Raw genomic sequence first — 18,703 nt, forward strand, 5'->3', positions numbered from 1 at the left:
GATGTGCAGTTGACTGACTGAGTCACTTATTGGAGAAGCCCTGGGGACTCTCAAGGGTAAATGCCCCCTCCAAGGAGGTCTTGGCGGGAGGGGTTACAAGAGACTCCTCCAGCAGCAGTGCTGGATTTCGGTGAGAGATAAGATAGGGGGCAGTGAGGGGGCTGGAGAGATGGCTCAGCAGGTCAGAGTACGCGCTGCTCTTCCAGAGGCCCTGAGTTTGGTTCCCAACATTCATACCAAGCGGTTCATAATCACCTGTTCATAATCATCCCCAGGAGATCCATTGCTCTTCTGATCTTCAAAGACAACCACATATGCATAGCAAACACACAGAGAGACATATATAGAAACTAAAAAGCAAATCTTGGGGCCGTAGAGATGGCTCAGTAGTTAAGAGCACTTCCTGCTCTTGCTGAGGACCTGGGTTCTGTTCCTAGCACCCACATGGTGGTTCATAGCCATCTGACACTCCAATTACAAAGAACCTGTTACCAAAAAAAAAAATTAAAAAACAAAAACAAAGAGCATGTTACCTGCTTCTGGCCTCCACATATAATGCACATACATGAAAGAAAACACTCATACATGGATCTCATTATGTAGCCCAGGCTGGCCTAGGACTCACTGAGATCTGCCTGCCCATATATTCCAAGTGCTGAGACTAAAAGCCATTATGCCCAAAAGACAGCTCGGGCTATCTTGGAACTCTCTCTGTAGACCAGGCTAGCCTCAGTGACCTCTGCCTCCTTAATGCTGGGGGACTAAAGGTGTGTACAATCATCACACCTAGATATAAAATCTCTTTTAAGAGAAAAAAAAGAGGGAGCTATGGGTGAACGGCTCAGGTCACATCACAGGTGCCTGTGGCCTTTACTTATATTGGTTGTTATTATTATTATTGTTGTTGTTGTTGTTGTTATTGTCAGTGTGAGTGTGTGTGTGTGTGTGTGTGTGTGTGTGTGTGTGTTAATCACATAGGCCAGAGGACAAAGGACATTGGCTCTTCTGCTCCCACTAGACCCTCTCACTAGCCAGAAACCCCCAGAAATCCTCCTGTCTCCCCCACTGAGGTTAAGGGCATGCATCTATCACACAGCTTTTTAGGTGAGTACTGGGGACTTGTACTTGTCATCTCCCTGGCCCCGGCCTGTAGCTCGGCTTACAGAACCAGGGCTAGTTCCCGTTTCCACTCTGGGCTTTCCCCCAGAGTTCCCTTTGAAGGCCATCCATTGATCACTGGGCTGCTAATAGCCGGCGGCCTTTATTAAGCATTTACCAGGAGCAGCTGGCAATCCTCCCTGTAATTTTTCATTAGCCCTCAGAATTAAATCTATAAGACCATTTGTGTTGTAGACTTAACAGGGGCAGGCACCCAGGCCCTGGGCTAGGTGCCTTTGGGTGGGCATGGGATGAGGCAGTGGTCGGGCAGGAGCTGCCCAGGCTGCACTTCTCCATCAGCAGTGCATGGGCTCCGAACTGCATTGCTGAGCACCTTACAGGCTGCTGCTGCTTCGGGCAGGGATGCCTGAATGCAATGTCTCTGGGGCAGCCCCTCAATCCACACACCCCCCCCACACACACACACCCCAAGTCTCTGCTGGCTCTGGTGCCTCCCCACCAGCCTAGTGACTGTTCACACTCGTGCACAGCCGAGTTTTCTGAACTTCATGCAGCTCCTGGGTAAGCTGCTTTGGGCGTGCTTGAGGGAGAAGCTGAGAGCCTCACAGCAGATGACCTCACCGGCTCAGAGAGACATGTGCTCTTGTGGGTTTTCCTGGGCTCTGCCTGCCCTCAGGGAACCCACAACCTTGGGGAAATGAGTAAGAACAGTGTGGGAACTCCCATAGTTAGTCTGGTATTTGGAGAAAAGTACAGCTCAGCACCCAGGTGACGTGGGCTGTGGGGGCTTTTATGGTCTCTGAGAACTGAGTTGTAAAACGTCTATAAGACGTAGAAAGGTCAGGACTGGAGAGACAGTTCTGTGGTGAAGAGCGCCTACTGCAGCTCTTCCGGTGGACCCTGGGCTTGGTTCCTAGAACCTACAAGGTAGATCAAAGGGGTCTGTAACTCTAGTGCCAAGACATCTGGCGCCCTCTTCTGGCCTCTCTGGAAACTGCATTCGAAGTGTGCTCAGACAATGTAATCAGTACACCCATACACATAAAATAAACATTTTTGCTGTTGTTGGTTTGGTTTGGTTTTTCTAGGCAGGGTCTTTCAGTGTAGTCCTGTCTGTCCTAGACTTGCTTTGTAGACTAGGCTGGCCTTGAACTCACAGCAATCTGCCTGCCTCAGTCTCCCAAGTGCTAGGACTAAAGGCGTGTGCCACCACACCCATCTCCCATAAAATAAACTTAAAACTCTAGTTCTATTATTTAAAAAAAAAAATAGGAAGGTGACTCAGTGCACAAGCCCACGAGTGGGTAGGTCAGCACCGTCTGTTGTCACTTCTCTATCTCTGTCACCTCTCTTCTCTGGGGAAGAATCATACACCCCCTGCTAAGGGGAAGTGGTGTAGTGTTGAGAGGTCACTGTCCCCTGCTGAGCTCATCTGACTGTCATCTGGCAGTGACATAATTGTACACATGGAAAGAGCCAGCTGTAGGAAGATGACAGCTGCTTAGCCTGCTCCCTGGAAAAAAGCAGGACTCCATAGAGGCCCTCAGTCAGCACAGCTGTCAGTGGACATAACACAGAGCAGAGTCCCTTTGCCTGCCTTGTGCCACTGTTTCCCTCTACTCCCGCAACCCCCAGTGCTTCAGACTGAACCCAGGGCCTTGCTCACGCTAGGTGGCCACTCTGCCCTGGAGCTACACTCAGATCTCGGCACCCCTGAGCTGCACACCCAGGTCGGCACTACCCCTTAGTTCCATACAAGGACTCAAGAAGGCCTGCCATGTTCACTCATCAATACACTCAGTTAAGGGCTCCAGCCCCGGAAAGATGGCTCAGTGGTTAAGAGCACTGCTTGCTCTTCCAAAGGACCCAGGTTCAATTCCCAGCACCCACATGGCAGCTCACAACTGTCTGTAACTCCAAGATCTGACACCCTCACACCAACACACGTAAGTTAAAATTAAATAAAATATTTAAAAAAAAAAAAAAAAGAGCTCCAGCCCCCAGGAGAGCTTTGATTTGTGCCTCCTAACCCCTTACTTTCTCTGAATTCCAGGGTAGCAGAGATGTTTAGGCAGTGGTGGTTGCGGTCTTGGGGTGGAGTTTATAAATTACGTCACAGAACCAGCTCTGCGTGCTTGGTTATTAGTTGGTTAGTTTCTGTGGGCAAGACTCCCACGATCTTGTGTGTAATGAGAAGTGTGTGATTTTGGTTTCTTTTAAAACACAGAAATGGGGGCGTGGAAAAGCCAGGCATGGTGGTGCACATCTTTAATCCCAGCACTGGGGAGGCAGAGGCACGCAGTGAGCTCGAGGCCAGCCTGGTCTACAAAGTGAATCTGGGACAGCCAAGGCTACACAGAGAAGCCCTGTCTCAAAAAAAAAAAAAAAACCCCAATAAATAAATAAATAAACAAACAAACAAACAACAAAACACAGAAATGTTATGGGAATATGTTTCCATCTTAATCCCAGCCATGGGCATATAGGGCTGCAAACTGACTATGATTTGCCTCGTGCTCTGGCAGAGGCATGGTTTTGCCAGCTGCAGATAGTTGTTGCAAGTGTGTGACTTCTGGGATTCTGGGGACTTTTCAGAGGCTTTATAAATGCTAGGGCCCCAATAAGCATGGCTGGTTGCTGGGTGGACACTGTTGGTTGCAGTTTGTGCAGTTTGCCAAGTAGCTATGTGCAAAGAAATGCAAAGGAATTAGATATCCGGCCGGCAAAGATCAAACTTGCTCCAAGGAACTCTATGCCCCTAATCAGCAGGAAGCAGTCTAACGATAAAGTCATCCCGTTTGCCCTCTGTCTTTTTCTCTCTCCTATCTAGTGTTAGGGGACTGAAAGGGAAGAAGTAAAGGGGTGGAGACGGTGGAAGAGAGAAAGGAACCTACAAAGTAGCCAAAACACTGCTTACACTTGTGCTTCCTGTTAAGGTGTGTGTGTGTGTGTGTGTGTGTGTGTGTGTGTGTGTGTGTGTGTTGTAGACCAGGCTAGCCTGAAAATCAGAGTCTGTCTGCCTCTACCTCAGGAGTGCTGGGATCAAAAGGTACCCAGATTGATCTAGTGTTGTTATTTGTTTAAAGACAGTCTTATAAAGCCCACACTGGCCTCAAACTTACTATATTAGCCAAGGTTGAACTTGCATTTCTGATTCTCTTGCTTCGGCCTCAGAAGCATAGATATCATATTCTCACTCAATTCTAAAGTTAGAAAAACAGGCCGGGCGGTGGTGGTGCACGCTTATTAATCCCAGCACTCAGGAGGCAGAGGCAGGCGCATCTCTGTGAGTTTGAGGCCAGCCTGGCCTACAAAGTTAGTCCAGGACAGCCAAGGCTACACAGAGAAACCCTGTCTCAGAAAAAAAAACAACAACAACAAAAACCAAAACATGAAAGCAGAAGGAAATGGGGAGCAGGTATGATCAAAGTATATCTTACAAATGTATGCAAATACCATAATAAAAATCCTTGCCCTGTACTGTTAGTGACATTAAGAAACTACCAACTAATCTTTTTGTGGAAGAATTCTAAGGCCTGGTGTGTTGGAATGTGCTTGTACTTACAGCATTTGGAAGATAGAGACAGGAGGATCAGAAGTTCAAAGCTAGCCCAAGCTACATGAGACCCAGTCTTAAAAAAGAAAAAGTAATGGGGGGGGGGGGAGACAGGGGGGTGAAGGGCAGGGAGCCAGTGGTGTAATAGACTGGGGACCTGCCTAGAGTTTGTCTAAGGCAGGGGCTGATCCAAGCAAAGAATTCTGTTGCTAGTTAACACTGTGATTGGGTGGAAATCTGAGTCTTGAGCAGGGGGTTGGGCGGCGTGCAGCTCAGCAAACTAGGACCTTATGAACACTCCTAATTATATGACCTCATGCTGGCCTCCCAGGGCGGCCGAGTTGAACCTGCCAAGAGCTTAAGAGCTAAGAGCCTATGAGCAAGCGAGCGTGCGTGCGTGCGTGCGTGCGTGCTAACCGTTCCCAGTGGTGGTTGGCAGTACACAGGTCTGAGTGAAAGTAGGGTGGGAAGCCAGGGATAAAAAATCATTGTCATAATAAAAGTGACTGCAGTTTCCTTTCCAACTTCCCCCTCCTCCTTATCTGTGCACGAGTGCACGCGAGCACACACACACAGAACCCTCCCTCCTCCACCCATGTGTCATCAGAGAGCCCCCCCCATCCCCCCACCCCACCCCCGCTTGCAACCCCAGCCAGCCATGCTGCTCCGCCCTGGAACTGATCAGCTTGCTACTCTACTTCACGTCTTGCCCTACCCCCAACCCCGGGAGTCCTTACCCTGCAACTCAAAACCATTTTCTAGGGCCCGGTTCCAGCCCCCCAAATCCCACATCTTGGTGACTCATTCTTTGCCTGGCTCTATCCAAATCTCCAGTGCCCACGCCTGGCCTCGGGTTCACCTCACTCTCCGGAGCCTGTAGCAGCAAGCACACAGTGCTGGCGGTGCCTCGGAAGGACTGGGTTCTCCTCTGTGTCTGATCACATAGCTTCCCCGTTAGCCTGAGCGACCACCACGGTCTGGTCCTCCTCCTGTGAATATGTAGAAAGTTAAGTCTCAGAAACGGAAAGTTGGGCTGGGGAATGCAGCTCTGGCCTATCAGATGCAAGGCCCTGGTTAATCCCAATACTGAAGGGACTGACTGTCTTAAGCCCACTGACCAATAGCTGTGAAGAGACCATGACCGAGGCAACTCGGAAAAGCAAGCTTTTTAGCAGACATAACGGATGGAACTAGAAACGATCATCCTGAGTGAGATAACCCAGACACAGAAAAAAAACACACATGGTATATAATCACTTATAAGTGGATATTAGCCCAACTCAGTGGGGGATCAGGACAGATACTGGGACAGGCAGCCAGACGCTGGGCAAAGCACTGAAAGTGGTATGAAAGAGTTGGGGGGATGGAAAGACAAGGGGGAAAGGATGTTGGGGGTTGTCAGGAGCTCCGCGGGAGACTATCCAGGCTGATAGTGAGGAGGTCGGGGTGGGGAGAGTGGGAGATTGTGCCGGAGCTTTGATCCCTGCCCCTTGGCAGAGAGACTCTGTGGATACACAGAAGAAGGGGATGCAGGCTATCCCGATGAGACCTGATAGGCTCTGCTCAGGCGGTGAGGGAGGAGGTCCCCTTCTGTCAGAGGTCTAGGGGAGGGAAACGGGGCAGAAGAGGGAGGGAGGGAGGGAGGGAGGGTGGGACCAGGAAGATAAGAGCGAGGAGATCACCATTGGGATGTAATGGGAATAAATCATAATTTAAAAATAAGAACAGAAAACTTTTAATTGGGGGTTTGCTTATAGTTCCAGAGGGTTAGTCCAGTATCTATTCGCCCCCCACAAAACAGGGTTTCTCTGTGTAGCGTTGGCTGTCCCAGACTTGCTTTGTAGACCAGGGTAACCTTGAACTCATAGTATTCTGCCTGCCTCTGCCTCCCCCGAGTGCTGGGATTAAAGGCGTGCGCCACCACGGCTGGCTAAGTTAGTCCAGTATCATGGTGGCAGGAAATACGGTGGCACGTAGGCTGGCATGGTGCTGCAGAAGTAGCCGAGCGCTAATCCTGATCCACAGACACCAGGAAGGGAGAGACACCTGGCCTGGTGTGGGCTTTTCAAACCTCTAAGCCCACTCCCCAGTGACACATTCCCTGCAACAAGGCCACACCTTCTAATCTTTCCTAGAGACAGTTTGCCCAGCTGGGGATTATGCATGCAAAAATATATACGCCTATGGGGGCAATCTGGACGGGTGGGGTGGAGCTGACTTCCTAAAATCATACGATCAATAACCAATCTAGGGTCCCCAGCTCTAAACGCTTCTAGGGTGCCCTCTAAGAAAGTATAGGAGAGTCTGTAGTTTTCTTTTTCTTTAAAAAAAAAAAAGCAGCCAGGCGTGGTGGCACACGCCTTTAATCCCAGCACTCGGGAGGCAGAGGCAGGAGGATCCCTGTGAGTTCGAGGCCAGCATGGCCTACCAAGTGAGTCCAGGACAGCCAAGACTACACAGAGAGACCCTGTCTCGAAAGACCAAAAAAAAATTAATAATAATAATAATAATAAATAAATAAATAAAATTTAAAAAATCACAGTGTGTGTGTGAGTGTGTGTGTGTGTGTGTGCGCGCGCTCATGTGTCATACATAACACAAGTATGGAGGTCAGAAGACAACTTGGAGAAGTCACTTCCTGGCTTCATTCACAATGTGTGTCCCGGGCTCAATCCCACATCATCAGAAGGTTCATTTTCCCCACTGAGCCACCTCCCCAGTGCTAGATATAGGATCGTACCGCCCTCCTTTAATTTTTAAATCATCATCATCATCATCATCATCATCGTGGCTGCGCTCCACGGCACGTGTAGGAGGTCAGAGGACAACTCTGTGGAATCCGTTCCCTTTTTCCCCACTTTTACAAGGGTTCTAGAGTTTGGATTCAAGTTTGTCAGGCCTGTGCAGCAAGTGCCTTCTACTCACGCAGCCATTTGCCGGCCCTCTTGATAACGGGTTTTCTAATCCCTCCTACATTTTCTCACTCCGTTGCCCCAAGCGCATGAGAAACACATCTCTCATTGTGTCGTTCAGGCATCCATCAGCTCATTCATTCAGGCCATGAGACCGTTTTTTTTTTTTTAACCAAAGTACCAACCATGTAGCTAAGCCATGCATGCATTCAAGCCTGACCCTCAAGGAATTTCCATTCCGGAGATGAATTCAGAAGGGTGGTGGTGCAGGGGGATACGGCAACAGAAGAGACCCGGTCATTGCAGCAAACAATGACAAACCAGACGAGACGAGAACTGAACACAGTAGGTTTTCGCTGACCCAGGAGCAGGGCTTCCCACGCACTGGTCGCTTTGCTTACGTTTTCAGGGGACTTTGCCGGATGCATAGCTATAGACTTGGGTAAGCGTTTTTGGCAAAGCCTTTATGTCCGCTAGTGGGCTTTTACGAGTTGGTTAGCTTTCCTCCACCTCTTCCGCAGACCTCCTCCGGAGTAGGGAGGAGAAAGGGGCTTAGCTTCCGACTAGAGGGACCCTGTATCACGTGCTCCAGATCGCCTTCCGAACTGCCAGCGTCTCGGCCCGGCCAGGGTTACTAGGCAACCAGTAAACTCCGCAACTCTCAGCCGTTTGAGCGGTGTTGGAGCCCGGACGTGTCTTGGGCGCTTCCCGGGGGCGGTGTGGCCGGAGAAGCTGAGCCAGGATAAGGGGCGGGCGTCCGGGAGGACGTCCAAGCCGGAAAGAAAACTTGGCGAAAGGAGGGAAGAGCCCCTAGGGTAATAATCACCAACAGTGCAAGAAACCTAGGAGATTATCTTCTAGGAGATCAGTCGGGTGCTGGAATCGGGACCAGCGCTCCTACCGTTCTCCTTGCTGCCCGGAATATTCTCCAAGCGCCAGGAGCTCCGCAACCCCCAAGCACCTTGCCTTCTGCACCACTACCCCACCAGGCCCTGACCCCGGCTGTTTCCCGGAGTGGGCGGGACCTTTCGGGCCTTCAGGTGAATGGAGCAAAAGTTCAGCTCCGGGAGGATGGGGTTGTTAAGAAGAGAGCTTTGTATTAAGAGGCAGAGGCCAACGCCTGCAGTCCTTATACTCAGGAGGTTGATGCAGGAGGATTGCTGAGAGTCCGAGGCCAGTTTAAACTACTTAGTGGGCTCTAGGCCAGCTGGACTAAAAGTAAGAACCTGCCTCAAAGACTAAGAGAGGAGGCTGGAGGGATGACTCAGCAGTTACCAGGGAGCACCGCTCTTGTAGAGGACCGTGATTCGGTTTCCAGCACCCACATCAGGTGACTCACACCTCTGTAACTCCAGCTCCTGGAGATCTGACACTTCTGTACCCCCCCCCATACACACACACTTGCGTGCAAGTATACCCACAATTAGACACACACACATATAGTTAAAAATAAAATAAATGTAAGAAAAACGAGGTGGAGGGAGTAATTGTGGGAGATCACAAGCATTCTGCGCTCCGGGTATAGTCACTGTATGTAAATGCATGCTTTCCTTGGCCCTTCCGTCGGGGAGCTGGCCTGATCATGTACATTGGGGTCAAGAAAACGTTTTCCTCCCCTTGTCCAGAAGGTTCTCAAAGACACAAGGAGCCCACCCTCTGTATTCCTCTCTCAGGCAAGGCTGCTCGGTTCCAGGCACACAGATGGGCTGCCTCGAGGGACAAAGGCTGGCCCTCCTCCTCCTGGCCTCCCTCCCACACTGACACCCCAGCTCTCTGACATTCCCTGGCCTGCCCTCCCAACTGGTACCATACTTTCTCTTAAGCCACAAGAGCTTCTCTCTCTAGGAATGACTTTGCTCATCATTCTCGAGTGAGGCAAGTTTTGTTTTGATGTTGGGCTAGGATGCAGGAAATGATTGCAAGTTTGGTGTTTGGCCCTGGGTAGAGTGGGTGGTTCTTTGTGGTCCTGAGTTTGAGACTTGACAGGGCTGGGTGTAGCTCAGGGTAACTCTGGTCTGTGTGAGATTCTAAAGTTCATATATAGCTTTGCGTGCACGTGTGCATGTGTGCGTACGTGTGACAGACAGAGGAAGGGAGAGAGAAGTTGTGATTCTGCATGCTTCTGGGACTCTAGATGCCCACAGGAGCAATCTCCCCCTGAAACTCTGAGTCAACAATACTCCTGGTCCCCTCTGCTACCTGACCCCCTTTGCAGACACCCTGCTCAGACCCTACTTGGGGAAGCCCCACCCTGCAGGGCTTCTCTCCCAAAAGAGGGGAAAGATTGCTGTGACGCCCTTGGCTGACCTTGCTGTTTATCTTTGCAATCTGTTAGCTTGTGAGAAAAGAGCCTGTACTGGGTCTTTGAATGTGCTGTCTTCCTGTCACCAGGCTAGCCTTTAAATGTCCCCTCTGTCTGCCTGCAGACACAAGACAATGCGTCCGTTCTCCAGTGAGGGCTTGGCCTTGGGAAACACCAAGTGAGAGAGCAAAGCTGTTAGAATCTGATGGGGGCTGAAGAGCCTGGTGTTTTTCTTCCCAGAATTTGCTCATTCTCTTAAGCATCCTTGTGTCACCCTAGGAGCCAGCTGTGCCACAGCAATTGGAGATGGAGAGAGACAGCCCCTAATTGCCTGAATCCAGCTGCCGAGCCTAGGAGGCACGGGTGCTTTTCACCGTGGTGGAAGACAGAGAGAATTTAATTGACTTTGCATTCTTTTCCCCAAGGCCTCAGAATGAAGACATCGGGGCACCGTTATGCAGGCTGCTGCTTTGCCCACCCCTCTGCTCTGAGCCATAAAGGAGACTCCCACCCATAAAGGAGACTTTCCAAACCACTTTCTCCAAGAGTATGGTTTGGGTTGGATTTGGGCGTGGCTGGAAGCATGCTTTTATTGTTTTTGTTGTCTGTTTTCGAGACAGGGTCTCATGTAGCTGGGTCTGGCCTTGCACTTCTGAGTCTTCCGCAGCTACCTCCCAAGGCCTGGGATTACAGGCGTGCGGCACCATGCCTAGCGGGTCATGCTGCCTTCTAGGAGCAGTATATGGATGTGGAGAGACTGAGGTGTAACCCCCTGTTCTGGCTGTTCCCATCCACCCTGGCACCTGCTTCTAGATGGACACACCCAGCTCTCAGCCTCCAGCCTTTCAGCTAGAGCCGTGGGTCTGACTTCTTATAGCCATGGGGAATATGGTCTCTGCTCTTACATTTAGAGCCGCAACCCGTTTTTAGTTCAGTTTTGCAGGTGATATGGGACAGGGCTCTTAACGAACTTTGGCTTGGGAATGCTCAGTGGTCCCCAGCATCACCTGTTGAAGAGCCAGATCCCTCCCTGATGCAACCCTTGGTGGCTGACCTTAAACAGGAACGTTTATTCCTGAGCCTTTGTTCTGTCTGCTGATCGTGTGTCTCTTTGCATCAGCGATCACTGTCTTCATTACTTATGGATGGTTTGATCGACTGATCGATTGATCGGTCCATCGATCCATTGGTTCATTGATTTTTAAAGTTTTTTGAGTTTTGGTCTCACTATATAACCCTGACTGGCCTGACACTCATTCTAAAGATTAGGCTGGCCTAGAACTTATAGTGATTCTCCTGCCTCTGCTTCTTCAGTGCTGAGATTACAGACACACCACCATGTCTAGTACGTACTTGGGTTTTATTGTCTGTCTCCCCCTCTTTCCTTTCTCCCCGCCCCCTTCTTGTGCTCTTCCCCTCCTCCCTCATCTCCCCTCCCTGTATGTGTATCTGTCCTTGAAATGGGATATTTTAATTTTTTTGGATTTTTTTTCCAAGACAGGGTTTCTCTGTATAACAGAGCCCTGGCTGTCCTGGATTTGCCTTGTAGAGCAGGCTGGCCTCGAACTCACAGTGATATCCCCCCTTGCCTCCGCCTCCCTGAGTGCTGGGATTACAGGTGCCCGGTGGACCTTTTAATTTTTAAAAACATTGTTTTTAAGATTTTTAAAAAATGTTTACCTTATGTGTATGAGTGTTTTGCCTTTATGTATGTCTGGTACCCTCGGAGGCCAGAAGATGACGTCAGATGCCCTTAGAACTGGAGTTACAGATGATTGTAAGGTGCCGTGTGGGTCCTGGGATCAAACCCTGGTCCTCTGAAAGGACAGCAAGTTCTCTTTACCACTGAGCCATCTCTCTAGCCTCTGGGGAAAGTTTTGCTTTTATTATGTGCGTTTGCCTGCTTAACTCTGTGTGTACCTGGTGGGGGCTGGGAACCCAATGCCTCTATAAGAGCAGCCAGTTCGTGCTGTTAACCTCCTAGCTATCTCTTCAGCACCAGATAGTGTCTGGTGTCCACCTATAGTACCCCAGATGGACAGATGGACAGCCTCCTGCACTCAGCCTCCTAATGCCCAGGGTCAGAAAGAGCAAGGGCCCTTTGTGCTGAGTCGGGGGTCAGTTTTCAGGATTGACCTTCGGTATTCCTAAGACTTTGATAAAGAGACCCTCATGCCAGCTCCGTTATAGAGCCTTTGCAGCTCTCGGTCAACTCTGGAAAGACCCAGTGACCTAGCCAAGGACACACTGCTGGTGTAGGCAGGGTCAGAGCGCCAGGGTCAATTTTTTTTTTTTAATTGAGAGAGAGAGAGAGAGAGAGAGAGAGAGAGAGAGAGAGAGAGAGAGAGAGAGAGGGCATATAGAAGCCACTGGGCATACATGGAGGCTAGAGACAGTCCTCTCCTTTCCACCAGTGAGTCCGGGGATTGAACTCAGGTCTTGAGGATTGTGCCGCAAGCACCTTTACCTACTGAGCCATCTCGCTGGCCCCTAGTCTTGATTCTTATGGTCAGGCAACACAAAGCAGTGAGTTTCCAGTTCCACTTGTTGAAGAAGCCACTTTGGCTTTGTCCCTTCTCAAAGGGGCCTCACAGCTCCATGGAGGTAGAGTGATGCGGGAGGCAGAGATGCCCAGAGGTGGGTTAGAGCCTGGTTATCTGGCGCTCTGGCGTGGGTGAGCCTTTTGAACAGTTGTGCGAGTGGTGGGGGAACTCTAAAGAGATTCAAGTCTCTCTCAGCTGAGTGCCATGTGGTTTTAGATCTTGAGCGTGGTGGTGGATTTAGCGCCGTGTCACAGCCATCAGGATTGCTTCCTCCTACCAGTAAGTGTATTGATTCAGTAGAAAGTGCACAATTTTGTGGCTAAGAGCCTTGAAGCCAGGCAGACCGGCGGGTCTGCTTGTCAGCTCTACGATGCCCGCAAGGTATGAATGATGATGTCATGGCCTGCCTCAGAGGACAAAAGCGAGAACTAAGCAACATAATTTATCCTTAGCATACGGTTGGCACTCGGGTGAGTTAAGAGATTCTTGTTTGGGGAGAAGTTGGGGTTGGTTGGTTATTTAAAGACCTATTTTATTTTTCTAGTCATGGTGGCTCATGCCTTTAATCTCAGTACTCAGGATGCAGAGGCAAGTGGATCTATAAATTTGAAGGCAGCTTGGTCTACATAGTTAGTGCCAGGCCAGGCAGTGTGAGACTCTTTCTCAAAGTCAGATTTATTTAGGTGTGTGTGTGTGTGTGTGTGTGTGTGTGTGTGTGTGTTGGGGGTGGGGGTTGGGGGAGGGGTAGCACATACACACATGCTCATAGAAGCCAGAAGGTGGTACCAGATCCCTTGGAGCTAGAGTTTCAAGCAGTTGGAGAACCAAACTCCAGTCCTCTGTAACAGCAGCAAGTACTTTCAGTCATTGAGACATCTCTCCAGGCTCATTTTAGAGAAGGCCTCACTATATATCATAAACTGCTTTCAAAGCATAGGTGAGCCTTGAGCTCATGGTAATCCTCCTGCTTCAGTCTTCCAAGTGCTGAGAGGGTACGTGGGAATCATCATTCGTGGTTTCAGACGAGGGATGTTTGTTCCTGAGTGTGTGTCTTTTCTGTTTTGTCTTTTGAGTTGGAGTCTTGTGTAGCCAAGGATGGCTTTGAACTTACGTAGCCTAGGATGATTCTACGTGCCTGATCCTCCTACTTCTACCTTCAAAGTGCTGGCATCACCAACATGTGCCCAGCTTAATGGGAGTATTTTTAAAAGATTTTATTTGTGTGTGGAGTGGGGAGTGGAGGGGGGTGAGGGGGGTGACTGCCTATATCCTGTATGTAGGGCTATACACTATGTGTGTGCAGTACCCAGGGAGACCAAAAGAGGGCGAGGCTGGATACCCTGGAACTGCATTCACAGATGCTTGTGAGCTACCCTGTGGGTGCTGGGAATCTACCTCAGCTAGTGCTCTTAACTGCTGAGCCATCTCCCCAGCCCCTAAATGATTTTTTTTTTCAAGACAGGTTTTTCTCTGTGTAGCCTTGACTGTCCTGGACTCACTTTGTAGACCAGGCTGGCCTCGAACTCACAGGGATTCTCCTCCCTCTGCCTCCCAAGTGCTGGGATTAAAGAAAGGCGTGCATCACCACCACCCAGCCCCCTAAATGATTTTTTAAAACGTATATAGGTGTAGTTTTTTGAGAAGTCCTCTAGGATTCCCCCAATCTGGCTCCCTGCAAACCAGATGGAAAACCTGGCCCTGTCTCTGGTGTGCCCCTGAGGACCCCTCCCGCTCTCGCTCTCCTCTCTCCTGCCACAGCCGCCAACGCCATCACCATGGAGATCGTCTACGTGTACCTCAAGAAACGCAGTGAGTTCGGGAAGCAATGCAACTTCTCGGACCGCCAGGCTGAACTGAACATCGACATCTCACCCAACCCTGAGCTGTCCTCACTGTATGTGGAACGGAACCCAGTGGACACGGGCATCCAGTGCTCGGCCAGCATGTCAGAACACGAGGTGGGTTCCTGCCCTCAAGACACAGGGTGGTCAGTGGGGAAGCCGGCCTACCTGGAGGCTAGGTAGAGCGGAGGAGAGCGAGAGCGGGTGCTGGAGGTGTGTGGGCCTGCGGGGGTCCATGACTCACCCGGCTCCCAGATTAGGAATAGACAACACCAACTCTTCTTGGGCCGGAGCAGGTGTATCCACAGGATGCACACGGCAAGTCCCCGCTCTGAATCACTGTTGATGCGCGGTCCGTGATGTTGAAGGATGGAAGATTCATCACTGTTAATATACCTCCCAGGATGGGTGGGTGGGCTTCCTGGGCCTATTCAACTCCAGATCTGGCCGAGGATAGCTGTAAACATGGTCCAAAACTAACTGGTAAATCTACCCGAAGCACTGTAAGGAGTGTGTGTGTGTGTGTGTGTGTGTGTGTGTGTGTGTGTGTGTTAAGTGTGTGGCAAGAATGCCATCCCAGCTTGGCCTTGACCTTGCCAAGACATGAATGGCCTTGAGTTTCTGATCTTCCTGCCTCTGTCTCCCAAATCTGGTTTTTAAAGATTACATCTATTACAGCTCTGTCCAACAGAGCATATGTGAGCATGGTTGTGTGTGTGCACGCGCTCATGAACACATGTGTTGACATGTGGCTACTGAATATCAACTTTGTAGATGATAGTGTTAGGTCATATTGCAATACCAAAAAGATAGGACGTACTTAGAACAGAAATGTCCCTCCTAAGGCTTCTGGGGCCTTTGAGATGTTACTGGAGTCATTCTCGACCTTTGGCTTAAGAACTTAAGAAAAAGGAAGTGTTGCCTAGGAATTCCCATCCAAATGGGTCAGTCAGGAACACTGCATCCGCATGAAGAAAGGGATCAGCCCCATTTCTGTCATCCACAGTGAAGGTTGTGTGGAATGGGCTAGCCCATCTTATCACGCCCAGGATCCACCAGTATCACTTGATTTGGCCAAAACACTTTTCACAATCCTGATGACTCACACGTGAGCGAGCTTCTTGCTCTTCCAGCCTAATCACTGGGAGACTGTGGTTCTTCACTTCCCCGGGGGGGCTGTTGGCCACCAGGCCACCAAGGTAGGAGGAGCAAAAGGCAAGGCACAGAGCTTGGGAGGCCGTGAGCATGACGGAGATTGGACAGTTTGGGGAACCACTTCAAGGAGCTAGTTCAACTTTACTCAGGGAGAACAAAGGCAATATAGTCCTTGGGGAGTGGGTGGGGGCTTCCAGGATAGGTGCACAAAACTGGTTGAAACCAGGTACTTTGAGGATGTTTGCATTTGGCAGCATGCTCCCATCGTATGAGTGGGAACACAGCACCTAATTATCCTATAGGCGCAGGGAGGGGAGAGCTAGCAGGAGCTGTGTCGAGGGCCATATATCAAATGTGCTTAGGGACATCTATGTCTAAAGACACTCTCCAGATGGAGTCAGGCAGAGAGCCGGAGGCCCTGCTGGGGAGAGGGAGTCCTCCATCTGACACCGAGCACAAAATGGCTATCCGGACAGGGAGGACTGCAACCTCAAACAGCAGGGTCCTTCCAACAAGTGATGGTGCTCATGGCATAGGGTTTTGTGGTTGTGGCCCAGCCCTGGCAAAGCATCTCCTTGCAGGGGAGCCAGGTGAAAGAGGAAAGGTGACGGAGCAGCCAGTTAATGGGGATGAGAGATTCTTTCCCCACAAGACAAAGAACTTTGGAATGACAGTCAGGTGCTGTCTGTGCCACGCTTTGTGGAGATGTCGCTCGGTTGGTAAAGAGCTTGCCTAGCACACGTAGAGAGCGCTGGGTACCACCGTAAATGTTGCATAAAACCACGTGTGAGCCAGGCATGGTAGTACATGTCTTTAATCTCAGCACTCAGTGGCAGAGGCAGGTGATTCTCTGAGTTCAAGGCCAACTTGATCCACACATAGCAAGTTCCAGGCCAGCTAGGGCTGCATAGTGAGACCCTGTCTGAAAAAAAACACAAACAAACAAACAAATACCAAGTGTGGTAGTACACACTTATAACCCCAGCAGGAGGACCAGAAGTTCAAAGTCATCCTCAAGCTACATAGTAAGTTTGAGGCCCCCTGAGCTACATGAGACCCTGCCTCAAAGAATGAGTGAATGGAGCTGGAGAGATGGCTCAGCGTTTAAAAGCACTGTCCTTCCAGAGTTCAGTTCCCAGCAACCGCATGGTGGCTCACACCATCTATAATGAGATCTAATGCCCTCTTCTGGTGTGCAGGTGTACATGCAAGCAGAACACTGTATACATGATAAGTAAATAACTAAAACATTTTTAAAGGTTCTGAAAAGAGAATTAATTAATTAATATTGGGAGGGGTGGGAGGAAGTCAAGAAGGCAGCTTTAGCTGGGAAAACTGTCCTGCCAGCTCCACAGAACTGGGTTTTTTTCCATGACCACCACTGTCCCCTGCAAAGCTTTAAAGGTAGTGCTGTTGAGGCCGCCTGAGGACCAGATAGGGTCCCCTTGTTCTGTGGCTTTGGCCAGGGCACCTCTTCTTCGGTACCCTCTCAAGAGCTTAGTGTCCCAGGATCCAGGTTTGCAGAAATGGCGGGATGCTTAAGCCAGAGACAGATGCCTTCTCACCTGTGGTTCTCTGTTTAGGCCAACACGGAGCGGTTTGAGATGGAGAGCTGCGGGGTTAACCACGTCGAGGGGGGCTGGCCCAAGGATGTGAACCCCCAGGAGCTGGAGCAGACCATCCGCTTCCGGAAGAAGGTGGAAAAGGATGAGAATTACATCAATGCCGTCATGCAGCTGGGCTCGGTTAGTCTACCTCCAGCTCCAGCTGTGTCCCACACCACTCCCCGCCTCCCCCTGCCCCAGCTTGGACTGTGCCCTGCAGGCTCTGCAGAGCCCCGTGTAGGCTCCTGGGGCTCCTGGCCAGGGAAGGCGAACCTCACAGCTGACTGTAAGGGCCTATATAGCCAAATAGGTTTTAGGAAGAGTCTAAGATGCTGGAAGACGCTGGCTCAGTTGGTAAAGGCCCCTGACCGCAAGGCTGATCACTTTGAGTTGGAGCCCTGGAACCCTCATGATTGTAAAAGAAAACTCGCTTCTCATTAATAATAATAATAATAATAATAACAACAACAACAATAACAATAATAATAATATCTTGGGTAAAAGGTACCCCAAAAGAGCCCTATCAATCAGCCAATAATGCTGATTTATGCACTGAACTGAATTTTAAGTCTCTGCCAGACACAGTGGGAGGTAAAAACAGAATCTCTCATGCCTTCTCCCCCCAAAGAGTCTATAATTCACTCTATGAGTCCAAGACAGACAGACAGACACACAGACTTCGTCTGATACCATTAAAAGAGACTCTGTCAGAGACAGGGACTTTCCCGTTTGCTCCGTAAGGAGGGAATTTTCTGCTGAAGGCATCAAAAAAAAAAAAAGGCTCTGGGAGAGTGTCGGGCTCCGGCTAGACCTTGATAAACATTAGAAATGATGGGAGGGGTGCTTTGGAGTTGTTTGTCCTTGACATAAGTGCTTTGTGGCCCATGCTTGTATTCCTGTGTCCCTAAGAACCAACTGTAACTCTTTGTAGGTGATCCTACCCATCGAACAAGGCAGGGACCACTCCCCGTTTCTCGGCCTTCTCGGGTTGCAGGGCAGCCCTGCTGGGCGGGGACCAAGCTCTTTTCACTGCTAAGAACCTTCCATGTCTCCACAGATCATGGAGCACTGCATTAAACAGAACAACGCCATCGACATCTACGAGGAATATTTTGATGACGAGGAGGGTGTGGAGGTGACGGAAGAGGCCCCTTCAGTCAAGACCATCAACGTCTTCAGGTAGCTCCAGAGGGAGGGTGCCACGTGCCTGAGAGCTGGAGTGACAGGTCACCTGGCCAGGGAGGATGCTGGGAACCAGATTCCCGGGGCTCTGTGCAGGAATCTGATGCCCTCTTACACAGGCACCTGGTCATACACATAGAATAAATAAATCTTTACAAAGTAATTTACTTTAGTTTTCCATAGTTTTAGGCTCTCAGCAAAACTGAGCGGAGAGTGTAGAGGGCTCTCACGTCACTCCCACCCTGAGCACACAGCAACCCTCAGCACATCTACCAAGCCGGTGTGATGTTCTACACACCTGTAGTCCTGGCACTCAATAGGCTGAGTCAGGATGGAAAGTTTTAGGCAGTCTGGGCTACTTAGTAAAACTTTGTCTTAAAAACAAAAACAAAAAACAATCAAACAAGCCGGGCATGGTGGCGCATGCCTTTGGTCCCAGCACTCGGGAGGCAGAGGCAGGTGGATCCCTGTGAGTTCGAAGCCAGCCAA

At 50.1% G+C, this 18,703-nt stretch overlaps 1 protein-coding gene across 1 annotated transcript in view; it reads left to right on the forward strand.

Moving 5' to 3' along the window:
• Nucleotides 1–8,211: 8,211 nt before the first annotated feature.
• The window catches only part of DNAI2 (dynein axonemal intermediate chain 2), a 37,095-nt gene continuing 26,603 nt past the window's right edge, over nucleotides 8,212–18,703 (forward strand). The window contains exons 1-4 of the mRNA XM_084749406.1: nucleotides 8,212–8,402; nucleotides 14,191–14,390; nucleotides 17,012–17,173; nucleotides 18,090–18,211. Coding sequence (XP_084605532.1) covers nucleotides 14,208–14,390; nucleotides 17,012–17,173; nucleotides 18,090–18,211 — 467 coding nt within the window. The 5' untranslated portion in view covers nucleotides 8,212–8,402; nucleotides 14,191–14,207. The remainder of the gene's footprint in view (nucleotides 8,403–14,190; nucleotides 14,391–17,011; nucleotides 17,174–18,089; nucleotides 18,212–18,703) is intronic.

Source organism: Acomys minous, assembly GCF_964271855.1.
Source record: "Acomys minous genome assembly, chromosome: 12".
Taxonomy (NCBI): domain Eukaryota; kingdom Metazoa; phylum Chordata; class Mammalia; order Rodentia; family Muridae; genus Acomys; species Acomys minous.